This window comes from Sorex fumeus, unplaced genomic scaffold, assembly GCF_029834395.1.
Source record: "Sorex fumeus unplaced genomic scaffold, SorFum_2.1 ptg000063l, whole genome shotgun sequence".
In the NCBI taxonomy this organism is placed as follows: domain Eukaryota; kingdom Metazoa; phylum Chordata; class Mammalia; order Eulipotyphla; family Soricidae; genus Sorex; species Sorex fumeus.
In genome coordinates this window covers 13,431,560-13,450,479 of record NW_026606120.1, presented here as the reverse complement: position 1 = coordinate 13,450,479, position 18,920 = coordinate 13,431,560, and the positions used below count along the sequence as shown (strand labels likewise).

At 41.7% G+C, this 18,920-nt stretch overlaps 2 protein-coding genes across 2 annotated transcripts in view; both read right to left on the bottom strand.

Annotated features, from left to right (window-relative positions):
- Positions 1–232: 232 nt before the first annotated feature.
- Positions 233–2,738, bottom strand: MC5R (melanocortin 5 receptor). Its single transcript, XM_056127948.1, has 2 exons — positions 2,600–2,738; positions 233–1,226 (listed from the first exon to the last, which is right to left on the bottom strand). The coding sequence occupies exon 2, from the start codon at positions 1,208–1,210 to the stop codon at positions 233–235; it is 978 nt and encodes a 325-aa protein (XP_055983923.1). The 5' UTR covers positions 1,211–1,226; positions 2,600–2,738.
- Positions 2,739–8,062: 5,324 nt separating this feature from the next.
- Positions 8,063–18,920, bottom strand: part of RNMT (RNA guanine-7 methyltransferase) — a 29,988-nt gene continuing 19,130 nt past the window's right edge. Inside the window, exons 8-11 of the mRNA XM_056127108.1 lie at positions 17,666–17,783; positions 12,357–12,458; positions 11,223–11,256; positions 8,063–10,465 (exon numbers count right to left, since the gene is read on the bottom strand). Coding sequence (XP_055983083.1) covers positions 10,428–10,465; positions 11,223–11,256; positions 12,357–12,458; positions 17,666–17,783 — 292 coding nt within the window. The 3' untranslated portion in view covers positions 8,063–10,427. The remainder of the gene's footprint in view (positions 10,466–11,222; positions 11,257–12,356; positions 12,459–17,665; positions 17,784–18,920) is intronic.

The window sequence follows — 18,920 nt, the reverse complement described above, 5'->3', positions numbered from 1 at the left end:
AATCCTCAGAAAGTATTTCCAAAAGTGATTGTTTGGCCCAACAGCTTTCCACCAAGTTGGGGTAAAATGGGAAGGGGAGGCAGCTTTGTTCGAGCACAGTCTTGAAGTGGAAAAATGGGTGGGAGAACACCTAGTTTTAGTGGTCACTTTTCTTGTTGATCTCTTGGCTCTCCCTCACTGTCATCAGGTAAACAAAGGCAACAAAACAGTTGCAAAGAGAAGTAGTTTGGGTTTAATACCTCCTAGGGAACCTACAAGGTACCCTGAAGCCATGGCAACAAATGATCTCTTTGAAAGTCTTCCGCATCTCTTGGCTGCGGAAGGCATATATTAGAGGGTCGATCACAGAATTACACATGATGAGTATGAGGTACATGTTGAAGTGAGACATAAAGCAAGAGCAGTAGATGTTCTGAGGACAGGAAATCATCAGAATGAGATGCAGGAAGAAGGGAGCCCAGCACACAATGAACACACCCAGCAGCATGGTGAGGGTGACCGCGCCTTTCATGCTGGTCCTTTGCTGCACAGAACTGCACCCGGGCAGAGCGGCGATCCGCTTGACGTGAGCCCGTGCCAGCAGAAACATGTGTATATACAGAGATACCATGAGGAACAGCATGGTGAAGAACATGGAGATGAGGCAAATGACGACATAGGTGGAGTCATAGTAAAGAATGAAGACAATGCCACAGCCTGTGCAGAAGGTCCAGATGCACGCGATCACCAGCCCTGAGCGCTTCACTGTCATAATGTGGTGGTAGCGCAGGGCGTAGAAAATGGTGACGTAGCGATCCACTGCAATGGCCAGCAAGCTGCACATGGACGCCACCACGGAAATGCAGATCATAGAGTCGAAGACGTTGTCTATGTGGCGCACAAAGGCGTCCGCTATCACCACATGCTTATTATTGATTAAGTATATGGTGATGGTCTCCCAGGCGTTGGACATGCTCACCAGCATGTCCGCTACGGCTAGACTGCACACGAAGAAATACATGGGAGAGTGCAAATTCTTGTTCTTCACGATGGCACCGATGACCAAGATGTTCTCCAAGAGGCTGATGAGACCCAGAGTCAGAAATACCTCCACAGCGATGCCCATGTCCTCACACGGAGAAGTCTTGTTCTTCACACTGGCTCCGGAGAGGTTGCCCTCTGTCATGTTTGGGTTGAGATCCAAGAAACGCAGGTTAAATGAGGAATTCATCCTGGCAGCCGATGGACTGTAAAACAGGTTTTTAATTCATGATCTGAAGAGCTAAACAATCCAACAAAGAAAAATGCAAGCAGGGCCTAAGCACAGTGAACAGCCTTGGTGCATCAGTGTGAGGTTGTACTCCATTTCATTCTGTCACCTAATCTCTCCAAAACTGTGTGAACCTCCACATGCAGTCTAATAGGCAGTTTTGAGTATTCAAGCCTCTCTGGCCTCCTTCTCTGGGGTGCTTGTTCTCTCACATACGTCTTAATGGAGTGACTGGCCATCTTGCTGTGTCCTGAACAACTTTATTTTATGCTATTATTGGCGCCCATAAGTTTTCTGTCATAAGTGTCCCAGCCTCACAAGCTAGAAAATGCCTTTAAACTCCTGCTCGAGTCTCCTGCATTTCCTTCAAGTGGGTTCAGACTTCTGAAGGCTATTACAGAAATCTGTTCTTATCAGGGAGACAGACATTGCATTTATAACATGGGTCCTCGCTCTTGGAAAATCTGCCAGGATTCAGTCTCTCCAGCTATAACTGAGACTGTAATTGAAGTTGGCATAATCACATAAAAAGTGATCCCCCAAGCAAAGATTCCTTCTCACCCTGGTTACTTTCAAGTAAAAATAATCTTGTCATTTTGCCAAGCTTGCAAATCTCAGAGGAACTGAAAGTGTTCCTGAATTAGTGTTTCTTATCTTGCACGGTTTTTGGACAATCCCACTGATACCCTGCCCTCCAACACAGATACTCCGCAACTTTGAGCTCTACCAGTATGATACTCCTGTTATACTTCTAACTACAGATCTCTCAGTTATAAATTGATGATCGATTATGAGGTATTTTAGAATAAAAATTGTCTACTATGGGGGGGAAGCGACGCTACTGAATGTGCAGATTGAAGTTGTATATCCATGTTAAAACTGAGGCCCACAGAAAGATATTTTCCCCTCCGTAAATATTTCCCCCAATTTCCGGCTTCTGAAATTCCACAAATCCAACGAATAGTTCTGTATGTCCCACTTACACACAACACAAAGAAACAAGAGCTTCCATTTACTAAGTTTCAGAGCCAGATACTTCACTCTGCCATGGTCCTGTTTCTCTCCCAATACTTTAATTCCAAAAATCCCTCTTCTCTCCAAACTCAGAGCACATCTGGAGAGAATTTCTGCTCCCATTCTTCTCACGAGAAAATAAAGGACTTATTGGATTGTAAACATTTGCTATTTATGTCTAGTCTCTCAGAACATTGATCAACTCTTATTACAGTAAGCCCTCTATCTTGCTATTTAAACATCCAGTAGACGACTAGCTCACTTCCCAAAGATCATTAGGCATGATCTTTGTATTCCCTTCAAGGCAATGTCAAGTAAAAAAGTGTCACTCTTTACCTGTGCTCTGCTTCACGCCTCTTCTCTTACACAGCAGCCCGCAGCCCCTCACTCTGCACGCTGCTTCAGCCCGGGCACCTGGCATCCACAGACTGCCATGTCTGTCTGGAGCTAAATGCCATTACCCTGGGACCTGGGTTCCTCCACACCCAGGAAAAGGCGGATTGACCCTCAGCCTTGCTCCTTTGCTTTTATGCAGTGTTGCAACTCGGCTCTCAATCACTGCCTCCACCTCCCAGAATGGGAATCTGTCCCCTCCTCTTCTTGCTGTTTGCCCAAAACAGGTCTCAGGTACCACCTAGTGGCCCAGAGATGTAGAGCATGACCTGGCCCTGCTCCGAGGACAAACAGAAGAAAATGTTCGATGTGGGTTATCACAGAGAGCGAGCTCCATAGAAGCACAGCCCAGCCTTTTCAGTCTGTGGGATATCCTCCTAAAGTGTGTTCAGATGGTTTTCTAACTTGTTCTTTTAAACTTTGCTTCCTTTCTCGTCGTCCAATGTTCTGTGACAATGTTGTTTGCTCAGCTGCTCTGAACTCTCCTCAGCCCTTCTTTCCTAGATGCCAGTCATGAATACACAGACATCTAATCTCAGGAAACTTTGGAGTTTCCTCAAGAAATCTCAGAGCTTGGAAAGTTGTCATCTCGCACCTTGACGTACACTTTTGATTAGCCCAACTTTGATTCCTGCACAAGAACCACGTCTGTCATGCCATGCCTAAAATCATAAAGATGCTCTCATTACTGAAGCAAAATGGCAAGAAGACACTTTCTTGACCTAGTATTCTGATTTGGGGAATGATTTCTGGAACTTCTATTTCTCTGATGCCTAAATCACTTATCTTCAGCCTCAAAAAATATCCTTCTTTATAACATAACACAGTGATTTCGAGGCAACGCGGGGCTAAAGTATATGGGGCTAAAGTATATAGGGAAGCTTTTCTATCCAGAGATGGGGTGTGGGATTTATGTCTAATTAAACCCATCTTGCTAACATATGCAAGTGAGACCATAGTCTTGGAAGACCAAGAGAATCATTATGTGGAGAATAGTACACAAAGGGAATGGCTGGCAAGTCATGAAGACGCAAGGGTTCCCTATTTTCTCCTTATATTCCAGTTCAGAGAGAGCTCTGCAGATGACCTTAGCTTATCATAACGTGATTAAGGTGGAGTCTGTTAAAAGTCACTGAGCAGGGGCTGGAGCAATAGCACAGCGGGTAGAGCATTTGCCTTGCATGCGGCCAACCTGGGTTCAATTCCCAGCATCCCACATGGTCCCCTGAACACCGCCAGGAGTAATTCCTGAGTGTAGAGCCAGGAGTAACCCCTGTGCATCGTTGGATGTGACCCAAAAAGAAAAAAGAGACACTGAGCGGACATATGGAATGCAATGCTTGTTGTTTATACTGGTCTGAGGGAGCACTCAGTTCCTATTGTGGCTACAGTGCCTGAGTTACTTTCTTAATCTTTGAAGTCCCGAAAGTGGGTGGTTACATAGAGTGGTTCAGAGAGTGGTTACATAGCAAACTCAGGGCCCAATGCTGCAAAGAAGTGGGGTTTAGACCCTGGCAGCCTGACCCCAAGTTGGCTTGCTGAGATTTTGTTGAGGATTTTTGCATCCATGTTCAATGCATCCATGTTTATCAACACTATTCATCTGAACACTTCTCTTGTTAGTAGTATTTCAATGCTTTGGATATTTGTGTAATGCTGGCTTCAGAAAAACTGTGGAATTAGCAGTATCTTTGATATTTTAGAACTTAAAGGAATATGAATCTTCTTTGAAGGTCTGATAAAACTCACCAGTGAACCTGTCTAGATCAAGGGTTTTGTTCTTGGGGAGAATTTAAATTTTTTTTAATTGAATCACTGTAAAATATATATATATTTTTTGCTTTGTGGGTCACACCCAGCTATGCTCAGGGGTTACTCCTGGCTTTGCATTCAGAAATTACTCCTGGCGGTGCTTGGGGAACCACATGGGATGCCAGGAATTGAACCCGGGTCAGCCGCATGCAAGGCAAATGCCCTACCCGCTGTACTATCGCTGTGGCTCCCTCACCGTGAGATAGTTACAAAACTTTCGTTTGAATTTCAATCATAAAATGATTAAACACCCATCCCTCCACCAGTGCACATACTCCACCAATGTCCCCAGTATACCCTCCCTTTCCAGCCCTCCCTCTGTCTCTATGGCAGACAATTTCTTTTGGGGAGAATTTTAATTACAGTTTCAACATACCCTCTGCAGGGGGAAACATGTGGTACCACTGAATTCAGGTTTTTCTGTAAAGAAGCATGCTCCTGAATGCTGATCTAGTTCCCCAACCACAGAATTCCTTTTATAATATATCCCATAGGAAAGTATTTCTAATGATTAATTCTATCACTGAATTTGCCCTTTTAATTTCCTAGTACCTCTGAGTTTCTATCATAACTATTTTAGCTTTCCATGTCTTTGTTTTCTGGGTAATGGCCATTCTCTCTTTGTGAAGTCATGTTATCTTAAGGTCCCAAGTTGTTTATGGACATCTGGCATATCTTACGCCATTTGGTCACTTGTTTGCTTATGTTCTAGTTTAATAATTAGATGCCTTCTGTCAGTAGATGGTGCTATAGCTTAGGTTTTATGGGGTTTTGTTGGTATTTTTTTTTTTGTTTTTAAATCACTGCCCAACATTGCTGCTGCAATACTGCAGAATTCAGTATTCAGAAATCGCCATTCAAAATGCCAATTACAGCCACTGCTGTTGTCAGCAGACAATAAAAAATGTGAAGGGTTTTACCTACTATAGTAGATGGAGAGGTTGAGGCTTGGTTTGCATATGCCAAACCACTGCTGCCTTTCCTCCTGGGAGTCCCAGATCTGAGTCAGCATTGCTGATACACCCTGGTTCTTGGGGACTGGGGTTAAGGGGGGTTGGGTCACACACTCCTCTGGTGCCCTTCTTGCTGGCTCCTGCCTGCTCTGAAAAGTCTCACTTCTACCACCTTGGAATTCACTTGGACTGAAAGGGGATGTCTCAATGCCACCTCCATCTCTTATCCCGATGCCTGTGGAGTCGCAGACCAGTCATCTCTGCTTCTCTTAGGCTTTCATCTCCATCACTCATCCTTACACACAGACAAGCGATTGCTTCCATGGCCCAGCAAAAGCTGAGGGACACCTTCATCTATAGTTGTTCTGTAAGTTGCAGATTAAAGGTGAGAAACAAAACAAGTGTTTTTATGCCAACCATGATTGCCGACACCATTCCTAATGTCTTTGCAATTCATTTCCTATTTCTTTTTGGAGTCACTTCCACCATTTTGAGGCTTTGGGGACCAGAATACTTTGTCACCAAAGGAAGTTAAGGTGCAGGTCTTCCACGCCCACCTTGATTTCCCATGCCACATTCCCTCACGCTTCACTGGTACAGTACTCAATGTCCCCCTAAAGTGCCAGGGTGACCCAGGTAATCCCCAGCACCATAAAGCCCACACACAAGCTTACTTTTTTCCGAGTTTGAGTTTTTTGTTGACGACATAGTTTAGGTAGCATATTGTTTACGGATTTGATATAGTTACTGTACTTCCCCTCTAGGGCTAGAGCGATAGCACAGTGGTAGGGCGTTTGCCTTACAAGCGGCCAACATGGCCGACCCGAGTTCGATTCCTCCGCCCCTCTTAGAGAGCCCGGCAAGCTACCGAGAGTATCTCGCCCGCATGGCAGAGCCTGGCAAGCGACCTGTGATGTATTCGATATGCCAAACACAGTAACAAGTCTCACAATGTTACTGGGCCCGCTCGAGCAAATCGATGAACAACGGGAGGACCATGACCATGACCGTACTTCCCCACCACCAAACTGACCAAGACACTCTCCCACTGTTGGTATTTCTTCATCACCTCCGTCTACTTTCTCCCATTGCTTGACCGTCTGAGCTTTGTAATCCAAGGTCAAGCACATCACTGTTCATAAAACAGAGGCAGTTTTCACTGTTTTTTCACTATGTCACAGATGAGCGCATCCAGTATTTGTCCTCCCTTGAACTTATTTCACTTAACAGGACACCGTTTCCATTCACATTGCGGCAGTCAGCTGAGGATCTTACCTTTTCTCACAGCTGCATGGCATTCCATTCTGCCTATATGTCACAACTTCTGCCAGTTGTTGGATATTTTGTTTTCACATTTTGGCTACTGGATTCAGTGCTGCAATGAATATAAGTTGACATGTATCTTTCGGAAGTTTGTGTTTGGGGGTAGATGCCATGGATTGCTGGATCATGTGGAAGCTCAGTTCCTTTGAGAAATGAGACTTGTCCGTAGATGCTGAATCAGATACTGCATACTGAGACATCCTTTTGACATCCCCACCAACGTTTTCTATTCTTGATATATGCCATTCTCACCGGTGTGAACTATATTCTTGCGGTTTTGCATTTCCCTAATAATAAAAATGAATAATTTTCCTACTGGGCACCCATATACCCTCTTGGCAAAATGTGTGGTCAACTCCTCTCCCTACCTCTTTTCTTCTGTTTATTTGGGAACCAGGATTTAAATATTGCTAATAAAGTTTCAGGTGAACAGTGTTCCAGGCACCCACCACCATAAGTGTCCCTCTACCAGCCTCAAGGGCCCTCCTATTCACCTGAATGGAAAATTCATTTAAATTACAAATCTTTGTAGTTTGGGTCATGTTTGCAACTGTGCTAATGCTTACAGTTTTGATATACCCACCTCACCTCATCCCAGTAAAGTGTCCCAAATGATCCACCAATGACTTAATATCATACCAATCCACCTCAACCTTGCCCCACCTAAATGGAGTTTTCAGTTCTATAACCCAGAGCCAAGTGTTTGCGATCATTTGAAAATCTCCTTATAGTGTTTATCTACAATTCCAGGAACTTTCTTAGTGTTTTCTTAGTGGGTTTTGAGTAATTTTCCCCGCAGGCTTCTGTGCTGCATAGTTTTGTGTGGTCTTTGTCCTGGTACCCCAAGAGGTACCACAGTACTGTTTCTTCTTGGCCATCTTGACTCCAACAAGAGGTTTTTTTAATCAAATATATTCCTATAACACAATACAATCAACAAAAGGACTTGTGTACAGAGTAATTTTTTCAAAAAACAGCAAATAAAAAAGTCTACTTCGCAGAGAAATGGGGAGAATGTGGATATTTCACAAGAGAACAAAAGCAAAAAGAGGCATGTAACAAGTAAAACAAAGTTACAATAATACCATGACATGGCAGCAAGAATAAACTGAAAAGACTGATATGACTGAGTGTTGGCAGAAACATGGGGCAATTAGAAATTTTAGAAACAGTCATTAACCAGTAAGGTCAAACACATTAGCATAGGGACACTTTGATGCCACTCTTACGCAGAAATGTGTACCAACCTGTCTGCATACAGAACACTTGAAGCATGACTATAAATAGAAGTTCCCAAAGAGGAAATGAAGCAAACATCCATTGGGCAAATGTGGTATATTTACATAACGGAATACTATACAGCCATTAAGAACCTTGTACATATACATGCATAAAAAAAATCTCACAAACATAATGATGGGCAAAAGACATACCGAATACATATTGTTCGATTCCATTAATATTAATGTGCAAAAAATAAACAAAAATAATAAATGCTTAGAAGCCAGCATAGTGGTTACCAGAGGGAGGTAGTAACTAGAAGGGAGCAGAAAGGCATTTTCTGGATGCTGGAAATGTTTTGATTAACTGGATTTGACTTTACACATTATTTTCCATTTCTGGGGGGGAAAAAAACCCCACTGAATTGCTTATACATACGTGTATATACGTGTGTGTGTGTCTATGTATATGCCAACAGAAAGTTAAAACAAAATGAGTTGCCTCTGCCTTGCTTATCAGTTCTGATTAGAGAAACAATTCCTTTTTTTCACTCTCTAGGCTCCCTTCTTAGCTACTCTTTCATACCTGTACTTTCAACTCTTGAATCTGCTGCATAGAGAGGTGTCTCCCTGGCCCCCTCATCGCCCGCATCTCCAACACACACACACACACACACACACACACACACACACACACACACATCCCTACTACTACTACTACCACCACCACCACCAATCATTGACTAAATTTGATTCAGGTAAAGGTCTAGTCATTAACAGAGTACTTGTACTAAAATGTGAAATTCAAACCTGTCAATTATTTCCCCAAATTCCTATGTCAAACTACTACAAAATCAAAAATACTTCTCGTGAACTGTTTACTAGCCTAACTGTAGCAAAGGAATAGAAATTAGGCAACCAGTGTTCTCTTAACATTTGTAACTCTAACACTATGAACAATAATATAAATAGACTGTAATTTTTGAACAGTACATTAGTTATAGGAAGTCTTTTTAAACCATGCATTAAATAATGAAACCAATTTTGAAAGAATATGCAATAACTGCTCTGCCTTTTTCACTACATCTAAAGACTGGCACACATAATACATGGTGACGTAAAAGAAAGACAACAGTTTACCCAGGTGTCCTGGTGTCTTGTTTGAAGAGTTGACAAGTCAAGGCTAACAATTCTTTACAGTTCTGAAATGGTAAATACAATTTTCTTTTTTTTTTTTTTTTTTTTTTTTGCTTTTTGGGTCACATCCGGCGATGCACAGGGGTTACTCCAGGCTCTGCACTCAGGAATTATTCCTGGCGATGCTCAGGGGACCATATGGGATGCTAGGAATTGAACCCGGGCCGGCCACATGCAAGGCAAACACCCTACCCGCTGTGCTATTGCTCCAGCCCCAAGGTAAATACAAATTCTAAGTGGTGTTGAGATGCTGGCTCCAATTGCTCAAACTACTTTTGGGTTGTGTTTGGATCAAGAGGTACAGATATGGATACATTTTGGTTGAAGGCAATAAAAAGATCAAGAGCAACAGATCTAATAGCATGTAGTACCAGGAACTTACTTCTAACACTTGAGAGAAGTAATCTGTAGTTTATCTGTCAGTTTCCTGTACAGTCAGACCCTCCCAAGCTGTTCCATGAATCAAATGAATGTATGTAATGAATTTACAGGGTTTCTCACTAAATACTGAGCAAAACAACTATGGCATTTCTGTTGAATGAAGAAGGGCAACTATACATTTTTGTTAATTACAATTATTAATAACTACAATAAAAAATTCCTTTAAAAAACGGTCATCATTTAAAACAATTCCATGTTTGCATCTAAGTCTTTTATCCAGTTCCAGAACTGCATCATGTTAGCAAATAAAAGGAGTTATTTGTAATGAAATATTAAAAATTGACTAGAAACAAGGCAAATAACTTATGACATCCACACTTTAGTTTCAAATTTTAGCAATACACATGCTAAAATATGACTGCACCAAATTACACAGAATACAGTCCATTTAACCTTGAAAAACACTGTAACAAACACTATAAAATGGGTAAACACATCTGAAGACCGCTATACTTCATCAATTCTACTACGGCAATAAATTTGACTACAAAAAAAATTGAACAAATCAGAGCACTGCAGAGAGTTCAGCAGCTTTCACGTTATAAATTTTATGAGCTAATAAGAAAAGTAGCGGCAAATGGATCCTTTTACAATACTTTAAAAAAAAAAAAAGAAGACTTCTAACAATGAAGGTCCCAACTCTCTACCACACACCAAAGTTCATCTCTCACAGCAAATGTTGAATTTATACACTAGGGTTTCCCGGCAGCATCCTGTAGATTTACAATAATTAACACCAACAGAAAAGTTGTCAAGTCTACTTCAGATGAATCATTTAAATCTGGAAAAAATGAAATAGCTGTTCTGATGATATTGAACATGTGCTCACTGCTGCTTCTCAAACGCAAAAACCAAGTAAATACCTAGAAAGAAAATAAATGCAGGTTAAGGGTTTGGTTTCATATATCCTCAGTGTAAATAAAACCACTCCTGTTTGTAATCTGGGGACTCTTACTTGTCAAACAGCTTTTTAAAAGAAAAAATTCCACTATACTCGAGTTTCTCAATTACTTCATCTCATTTTAAGGAAATATCAGATCCCATACCTTTAAGTTAACGCAAAATTTCTTCTATGTATGAAACAGTCTGAGCTGAGAAAACTAAAAACAAAACAAACAAAAAGCACACCCAAACTGTATTATTTGATTCTTTTTTAACCTGGAATGAAGTAGAATAGGTCATATAAATGCACTACAATGTAGTAACGTCCTACCTGCTGTGCCCCTCCAAGTAAATGCACAACAATGTAGTAACGCCCTACCCACTCCAGCTCCTCTCAATGCCCTTTGAGAGTATTCTGTGTATAACAGTAACATAAATAAAAAGTTCATAAGAAAATTTCCAGTAGAAGTCTGAAGTACGGAAACCTATTGAAGGTGGCCATGTAGTAGCAAGCAATGAAAAAATTTTAATACAAACTTTAAACAATGCCCTTCACACACTATTTACTGGAACTAAGCAGCTATGCAAAATGGGAGCAGACACAGGATCTTTGTGAAAATTTAAGTACACAGACATACAGTTTCAGGATGTCAGAAAAATTCACAAATTTTCAATTTTAATGATCACTGAAAAAAATCACTGGAAATATCAGTAAATCTATAATGATGATATACTCACTTGTAGCTTCCCATTCTGAGTTACTTAATGTTCCCTAATTAAAAAAAAGAAAAACAGAAAATTTTACATTGAATATGAAAGAGCATGTCCCCATATAATCCTAACTTCCCTAAAATATTATTTACTGCTATTTTGGGACCAGAACATGAAAGAAATCAGCCTTTTACACAAGATTAACCCATAAGGGTCAATTCTCAACATTTCCACCCTCATCTCTCACACTTTCTCAAAGGGGGAATTAGAACAGAGGGCATTTGTGTAACTTGGAATAAGAAAATAAAAATTAAAAGTCCTGTCTTAAAACATTAAATAGATCTGTAGGCAAGTGAAAGATTATTGGGCTTTACAAAGGAGTCATAGAATTATAATCATACTAAAGAAATAACTACTACACCAAGTAATAAAAAAAAAATTCTGACATAGATACGCTATTTACTAATACAGTAAAATTTTGGCAATGCTAGCGTTTGATTTAATTTTGGAAAACTGATACGTATAAACATTCTAAACTGCCAGAATGTGGAAAGTAAATGTGTGTCATTTTTATTGATGATAAAATTGCATTTCCATACCAATGTGATTTTGTTATAGTTATACTGAAAGTATGAACTTTCACATGAAAGTAAGAATAAGGAGTTAGAGAGATGGTACAGAGACGAAGGCACTTGCCCTGCATGTAGCTGACCCTGGTTCTATCCCTGACAACACAAAAGTTCCTATCAACTCTGCTAGGAGTGACCCTTAAGCACTGCCAGGTGTGGACCATCCCCCATTCACCCCCCCCAAAAACAAAAAAAGTGATTTTCTCCCCATATAACTTTATGATCACCTCAATATATTTATGGGGCACTTGTAAAGTCAATAGCTCCTGGTTAAAATACAAGAAACTTTCAAATGAAGACTATAAAGTTTCCTCCATCCCTCTGTTTCAAATATAGCAGTCCACACTGCTCACTGAAAGACGTTTTCTTCTATGTCATAAAAGTCTTAAATTAGGGGAAACACACTAATGTATATGTGATATGGAACTTGGTAACCCTCAGCACCATAAGACAGTGAAATAATATCCCAAGTTTCCACGTAATATATGCTTCCCCACTCCCTTTCTAATTAAACATACAAATGAAAACTTACCAGAGGTAACCTTACTTGACCATTCTTCATGTAGTCTGTTGCATGTCGATAGTCATCTACCTTCTCAGAGATCTGTTTTGAATTTTCATTTGCAGAAAATGCCTAGAAAATTGAGAGAAATTTTGAAAGACATTATATGCATTGAATTCAGAGCAACTTCAGTGAAAAGAGCACTGGCAGCACAGGCTCGAGGCCTGAGGCCCAACTCTCATTTCTACCCAGGGTCACCCACTCATGTGCGACTGCTGCCTGAGACCCCCAGTGCTGTAACAAGTATGTGGTCTCTGGTGTGCCACAGCCACATGTGGATATCACAGTTGGGATGCATGAACCCTGGCAAGTGCTGAGTAACGTCACTCTGGCAAGACTGTGTGCAAGCACCACAGTGAGCATGTTAACCAGAATGTGTGTGAACATCACAACTCCCAGCACAGATGCAGGCAATGCAACCACAAGTCTCAGTCCAAGGTCAAGAACATGAATCAGTGTGTGAGCACTGCAGCCAGATATGTAGCCTCCAGCAAGCACTATAGCCACACATGTGTGGGAACCTGTCCTCTCAACAATAAAGGGAAGGAAGGATGGGAAAGACAGAAATGTAAGCATACTAAATTACTGGTAGAAATCAAGACAAATATTCCTATGCAATGGCACAGGAATCTATACAAATTAAGAAATATGCAAAAAAGAAAACGTATGGAGGAAATCCTCAAAGTATAGTCAATATGAAAGAGAACTTTGGTCATCACTTCTGCAATGGGCTGAGTGTATGCTTTACATGTGACAAGTCTGGGTTTAATAGTCAACACCATGTGGTCCCTCTACCACCAGAGGGAATGACTCTCTAGGCTAGAGAGATGTAACTCCCAAGCTCAACCAGGTATGGCCAAAAATAGGGGCAGTACCGACAGCACAGCCTGCACTCATCATTATTTAACCACACCAAAGACCACTTAGCAAGAAGTATTTGCATCTTCCTGAGTACAAAGTTTTTCCCTATTACAATACAAAGCTGAAGGGAGGTAATATCAAAAAACAAACAAAACTCTTTATTTGAGCATGTTCTACTCAATTATTTATACTATGTTTATCAACTCAATGAACCAATGGAAGCCTGGAAAGAGACCATTATCACACTATCTACATATATTTTTAAATAGATTAGCACTGTAACACTGTCCTCCCATTGTTCATTGATTTGCTCGAGCAAGCACCAGTAACATCTCCATTGTGAGACTTGTTATTGTTTTTGGCATATTGAACACGCCATGGGGAGCTTGCCAGACTCTGCTGTGCGGGTGGGATACTCTTGGTAGCTTGCCAGGCTCTCCGAGAAAGAGGGAGGAATTGAACCTGGGTTGGCCGCACGCAACGCAAATGCCCTACCCACTGTGCTATTGCTCCAGCTCCCTGTGGAACTGAATTCCCTGTATACAGTAGCGAATAATTTAAAGTCACTGTCCAGAGGTTGGAGACATAGTGGACTAGGCACTTGCTTTGTGTACAGCAAACCTGGGTTCGATTTTCAGCATCCCATAGGGTCCCCTGAGCACCACCAGGAGCAATTCCTGAGTGCAGAAATAGATTACAAAAAGGAATTCACCACCTACATACTAAGTGAAAATATAAATAACTATAATAATTGGACACACAGAACAACACCAAGGATGATGTACTAAAGGCATACATATGTGCAATGATTTATGTATGCTTTCCCTAGTTTTATTCTTTCCCTTGAAATAAAACATAAGCCTCTCCTCATACAGAAGCAAAAACAAACGTTCTATTCAAATACATAATAAAAACCAAATAACAAATTTAAGTGACCACTTGCTTCAAAAGAAAATTCATCAGTTAAATATTCAATCAAAATTGGTTGTATGGATCCAACAGACTGCTTGAATACCATCTACAAAAAGTCTGAAAACAAAAACCAAAAAACCCCCCAAAGACTGAAGAAAATTTGAAACTTAATAACCACTTAAGTTTGATTGTGGTATGGTGCCACCAGCAGGTCAATCTGTGCCTGTGAGGCAAGTGCATCAGCAGCCTGATGGTGCCTTCAGACTTCCGGATACCCCAGAATTGCTGCAGTGCCTTTGGCCAAACCCAAAAACTTGGGGCAAAGTTTACCAAGAAAGTAAACGGCCAAAAGTTAGGTATGTGGGAGACACACCCACAAACCACCTCCGGCTCAGCTATATAATTGGAGGCAAGGCCTCTCTAGTTCCTGATCAAACTGCTTAACAGCCATGATCCCAGAGGCTCAGAAACAAATCTCAGAACTCAGTGGCTTTTGGCAGAAATGTGTCCGGTCCCCACCGTACATTACCAGTGCAGGGCCTCCCCAGGGGATAAAGGGTGTTGTCCCTCTGCCTGCTCCCCCTTGGCAGCTCGGTGGCTGCCATATTCCAGAGGCCATTGGACAGTCAGGTTCGGGCCCACAGTGACAAGACATGCGAGGCCTCATAGGATGAGGGTGGAGATGGCCCTTTCTTCCCCACCCCAATGAGACCCTGAGTGGCTGCCCACAAATGGCCTCTCAGGCCTGATCAAGCTATTTAACGGCCATGATCCAAGAGACTCAGAAACAAACCTCGGAACCCAGCGGCTTTTGGCAGAAATGCATCCAGCCCCTGCAGTAGGTTACCAGCACCAGGCCACCCCAGGCGGGAATAGGTTTCGTGCGTGCCTTGGCCTATTCCCCTTGGCGGCTCGTTGGCCGCGATCCTCCAGAGGCCACTGGAGAGTCAGGTCTGGGCCCGCAGTGACAAGACACAGGGCCTCAAAAGATGGGGGTGGAGCAGGTCATTTCTTCCCTGCCCAAAGACACCTTGAGTCGCCACCCACAGACGGTCTCTCTGGCTCCTGATCAAGCTGCTTTAATGGCCATGATCCCAGACTCAGAAACAAATCTTAGAACCCAGCGGCTTTTGGCAGAAATATGTCTGGACCCTGCAGTAGAGGATAAAAGGTTGTCTCTCTGCCTGCTCCCCCTCAGTGGCCGCCATCCCCCACAGGCCACTGGACAGTCAAGTTTGAGCCTGCAGGGATGAGACATGCAGGGGCCTCACGGGATGCGGTGGAGCCAGCCCTTTCCTTCCCACCCCAACGAGACCCCAAGTCACAGCCCAAACAGCCTCTCTGGCTCCTGAGCAAGCCGTGTAACGGTCATTATCCCAGAGACTCAGGAACAAATCTCGGAACCCAGAAGGTTTTGGCAGAAATCCCTCCAGATTTAATTTCAGAATTCCAAAATGGTGCGGCCACTACTGCGGCTGCACGACATCATGTTATTCATAATCAGCAATAGAAAACAAATTGTCTACAGTTGCCTTTTCGGCAGATCTGAGTGCTGGGGTAAAATCCCAAATAATAATGGTGTGTCTGGTGTCAAAATATCAAATGTAATCAAAGTAGAGAGAGAGTAATGTGAAAATCATCTGCCCCACAGGTAGGGGAGAGGGTGTGGGAAGGAGGGCATATTGGGGTTTTTGGTGGTAGAAAATGGGCACTGGTCAAGGGACGAGTGTTTCATCATTGTATGACAGAGACTTAAACCTGAAAGCTTTGCAGCTGCTCTCACAGTGATTCAATAAATAAATTTATAAAAAAGAAAAAAAAACCACATAACTTTGAAAATGTAACTTATCCTCCATGTCTCAGATTACCATTTTAAAATATGGAAGGTTCAAGGACTTAATGCAGAACCCAGCAGCTTGGAGCAGAAAAGTGAACGGACTATGCGTTGATCCAGGCCATCAAGTCTGCCGGAGGGGAAAGGGTGTTGCCCCATTCGCCCTCTCCTCTCTGGAAAGAAAGATGGCGGCCACATGTGAGCCTTGTGGACAGCAGGTATGAGCCGGGAGTGTGGGGGCAACTAAAACCTCATGGGAAGGGGGGCGTTTCGGTTCGCCCTTCACGCCCTACCGAGGCCACCAGTTGCCCCCACGAGTGGCTCTCCAGCACGGCCACGACTCCAGAACACAGAAACCAATTTCTTAACTATCTGACTTTCAGTAGAAATACTTCCAGGGTCAATAGGTAAAATAGCAGAAATCCAAAACCAACATTTAATTCTTGAACCCAGCTGTAGAAAGCAAATCACTTCACAATGCTTTTTCAGCATGTCTGATTTTGGGGGGGGGTAAACTCTAAATAATAGTGGTGAATCTTTTATTGAAACAATGAATCTAATCAAAGCAGATAGTGTTAACTAGAATTCATCTGCCTCACAGGGACAGGGAGGGGTGGGGGTGGGGTTTTATTGGGGTTCTTCATGGTAAAAAATAAGTATTGGTAAAGGGAAATGTGTTTGATATTTGCATGACTGAGACATAAACCTGAAAGCTTTGTAACCTTTCCCACAGTGATTCAATAAATAAATAAAAAAAAAAAAATGAAAGGTTGGTGGTAGAGTGCATTCCTTTTTCATACAGGAGGCGCTGGGTTTGGTCTCCAGCACGACCCCCCAAAAAAAAGTGGCTGCTGGGATGATTATGAAGATAGTGATAATGCTTTAATACTTTAGAAATACTCTCAACAGAATACATAATTTAATGTTCTGATTAACAAAGTCTACAAGTGACTAAGAAAATGTTCAGTGACTTTAAGATCAGTCCAATAAAAAAAAGAGCATAAGGAAAACTATTCAATAGCTACATACTGAACTGTACCTTATATAAACTACCTTGAACGTTGCACTACAGGGAGGAGAGAGAAGTCTAGACTTAAGCCATTTCCAGCATCAATATATTCTGAAAGTCTTAAGGCTCGACAATTAAGGAACAAAATTACATGTCATGAACTTGGTCTGGATGTTGGTCAAGATGGTTCTAAATTATTACTATAACCACAGTGGTTAGATTGTAAAGAAGTGGTTCATAGCTGGAGATAGATCAGCACCCGAGTAGGTATCTAGAGATATTTTTGGTTGTCACAGTTAAGAGCTGGGGAACTCCTAGTACCCAGTGGATAGGATTGAGGACATTACTGACCATGGCCCACCCACCCTAGTAGCTGGAAAGGTCTATAGCCCTGAGTGAGAAACCCCATTTTAAAGTAGCGTGATTGAGAAAATAGAATTTGATGACCACACTAACCGCTCCATCAAGTATTTTACTTGGTATCCACCACCGAAAGCTTTTGTACTAAGTTCTGTCCTAGATACTTAAGATTCTAGAGTACTGATAAACAGTCCATGTAATTTACATAAACACAGAGTCTATATGGCTTTGAAAAAAATTTCAGAAAACAGCTAAACAGGGTAACCACAAACTGGAATGTTTAAACTTTTTAAAAATACTTACCTCCAGGGCCTGCATGCGTTTCAAAAGCATTTTGTTTTCGTTGTTCTTAATCTTTTCTTTATAGAATTCCAGAAACGTCTTCTTATAGACTACTTTCATATTATACTTCTTTGCCATTCTGTCTCAAGAAAAAGATTACTTAATAAAAAGGCTTCCAAAATCATTCTCATTCCCCAACAATTTACAGTCATACAACAATGACATCTTCTGGGATTCACTAAAAAATAGTTATCTCCTTTGTAAACTCAGTAGAATGGTGCAAATGAATAAGGAGCAATATACCAATAGCTATATATGTAAGGGAACATGTAATCAGTCTCCACAGGCTACAGATATGATCTGTGAATACAGTAAGTTATCATGAAAAGCTCTAAGATGGGGAAGAAGAACTATGAAAAGCACTTCTACTGATTTCCATCTAACCTGATCCTTAATGGCAATGAAAACAACAGTCAATGTCCTTCTCAAAATAATCTTTTTCAGGGATGAAGCCCCTAAGCACCACAAAAAGTTATCACTGAGCTCAGAGCCAGGAGTAAACCCTGAGCATTGCTGGGAGTGCTATGTGCCGATCTTCTGCATTTGTTTCATTATTTGAGAAGATAGACTATTTTTGTCCTACTTTGGGGGATGCTTGGAGCTTTACCAATTTTTATTCTCCAGGGTAAATTTAAATAGTATGCCAGCATCTAATCCCATCTCAAGTTTTTCCTTTTGTCAATGACTTATCCCACTGATTACTAGAAATCATCAGGATGTCACGGACATTCTCTAATGTCCCTTAACTGAGGTCCAACAATGGAGGTTTGATCTGCCTTTAGTAATTCTTGCGATTTCAGTAAACCCATTTAGTGGATTCATGCCCCAAACCTTAAGTTTTTTCATGCCAACTTCCTTACTTTTGTCTGCCTTTTGTCCAACACTTCAATTCATTGGGTTCTTGACCATTCTCTCTTTTCAGTGATAGCACTCATTTTGTTTACAGTCTTACTCTCTCAAGGAATTTTCTGAGTGCAGCCAATATGTATTTCAAGCATGCAAACCTGGCTGTGATAGCCTTCTTTACAACCTGCACTGGCTCTCCAGACCTCTTCGGAAATAAGTCCTATGACTTTCACAGGCCTCCTCAGCAGTCATTAGCAAAGGGGCCTCATCTTTATTCACTTAATTTTTTCTATGCCAAAGTCCCAGTAGTTTCCCTTCGTTTAATTCTTTCCCACTCTAGGGCCAGACTGTCCTTTATTCCTGATTATCC

What these genes read in the sequence shown, in the direction of transcription:
- MC5R (XM_056127948.1), bottom strand. Translation starts at nt 1,210, where the DNA reads ATGAATTCCTCATTTAACCTGCGTTTCTTGGATCTCAACCCAAACATG.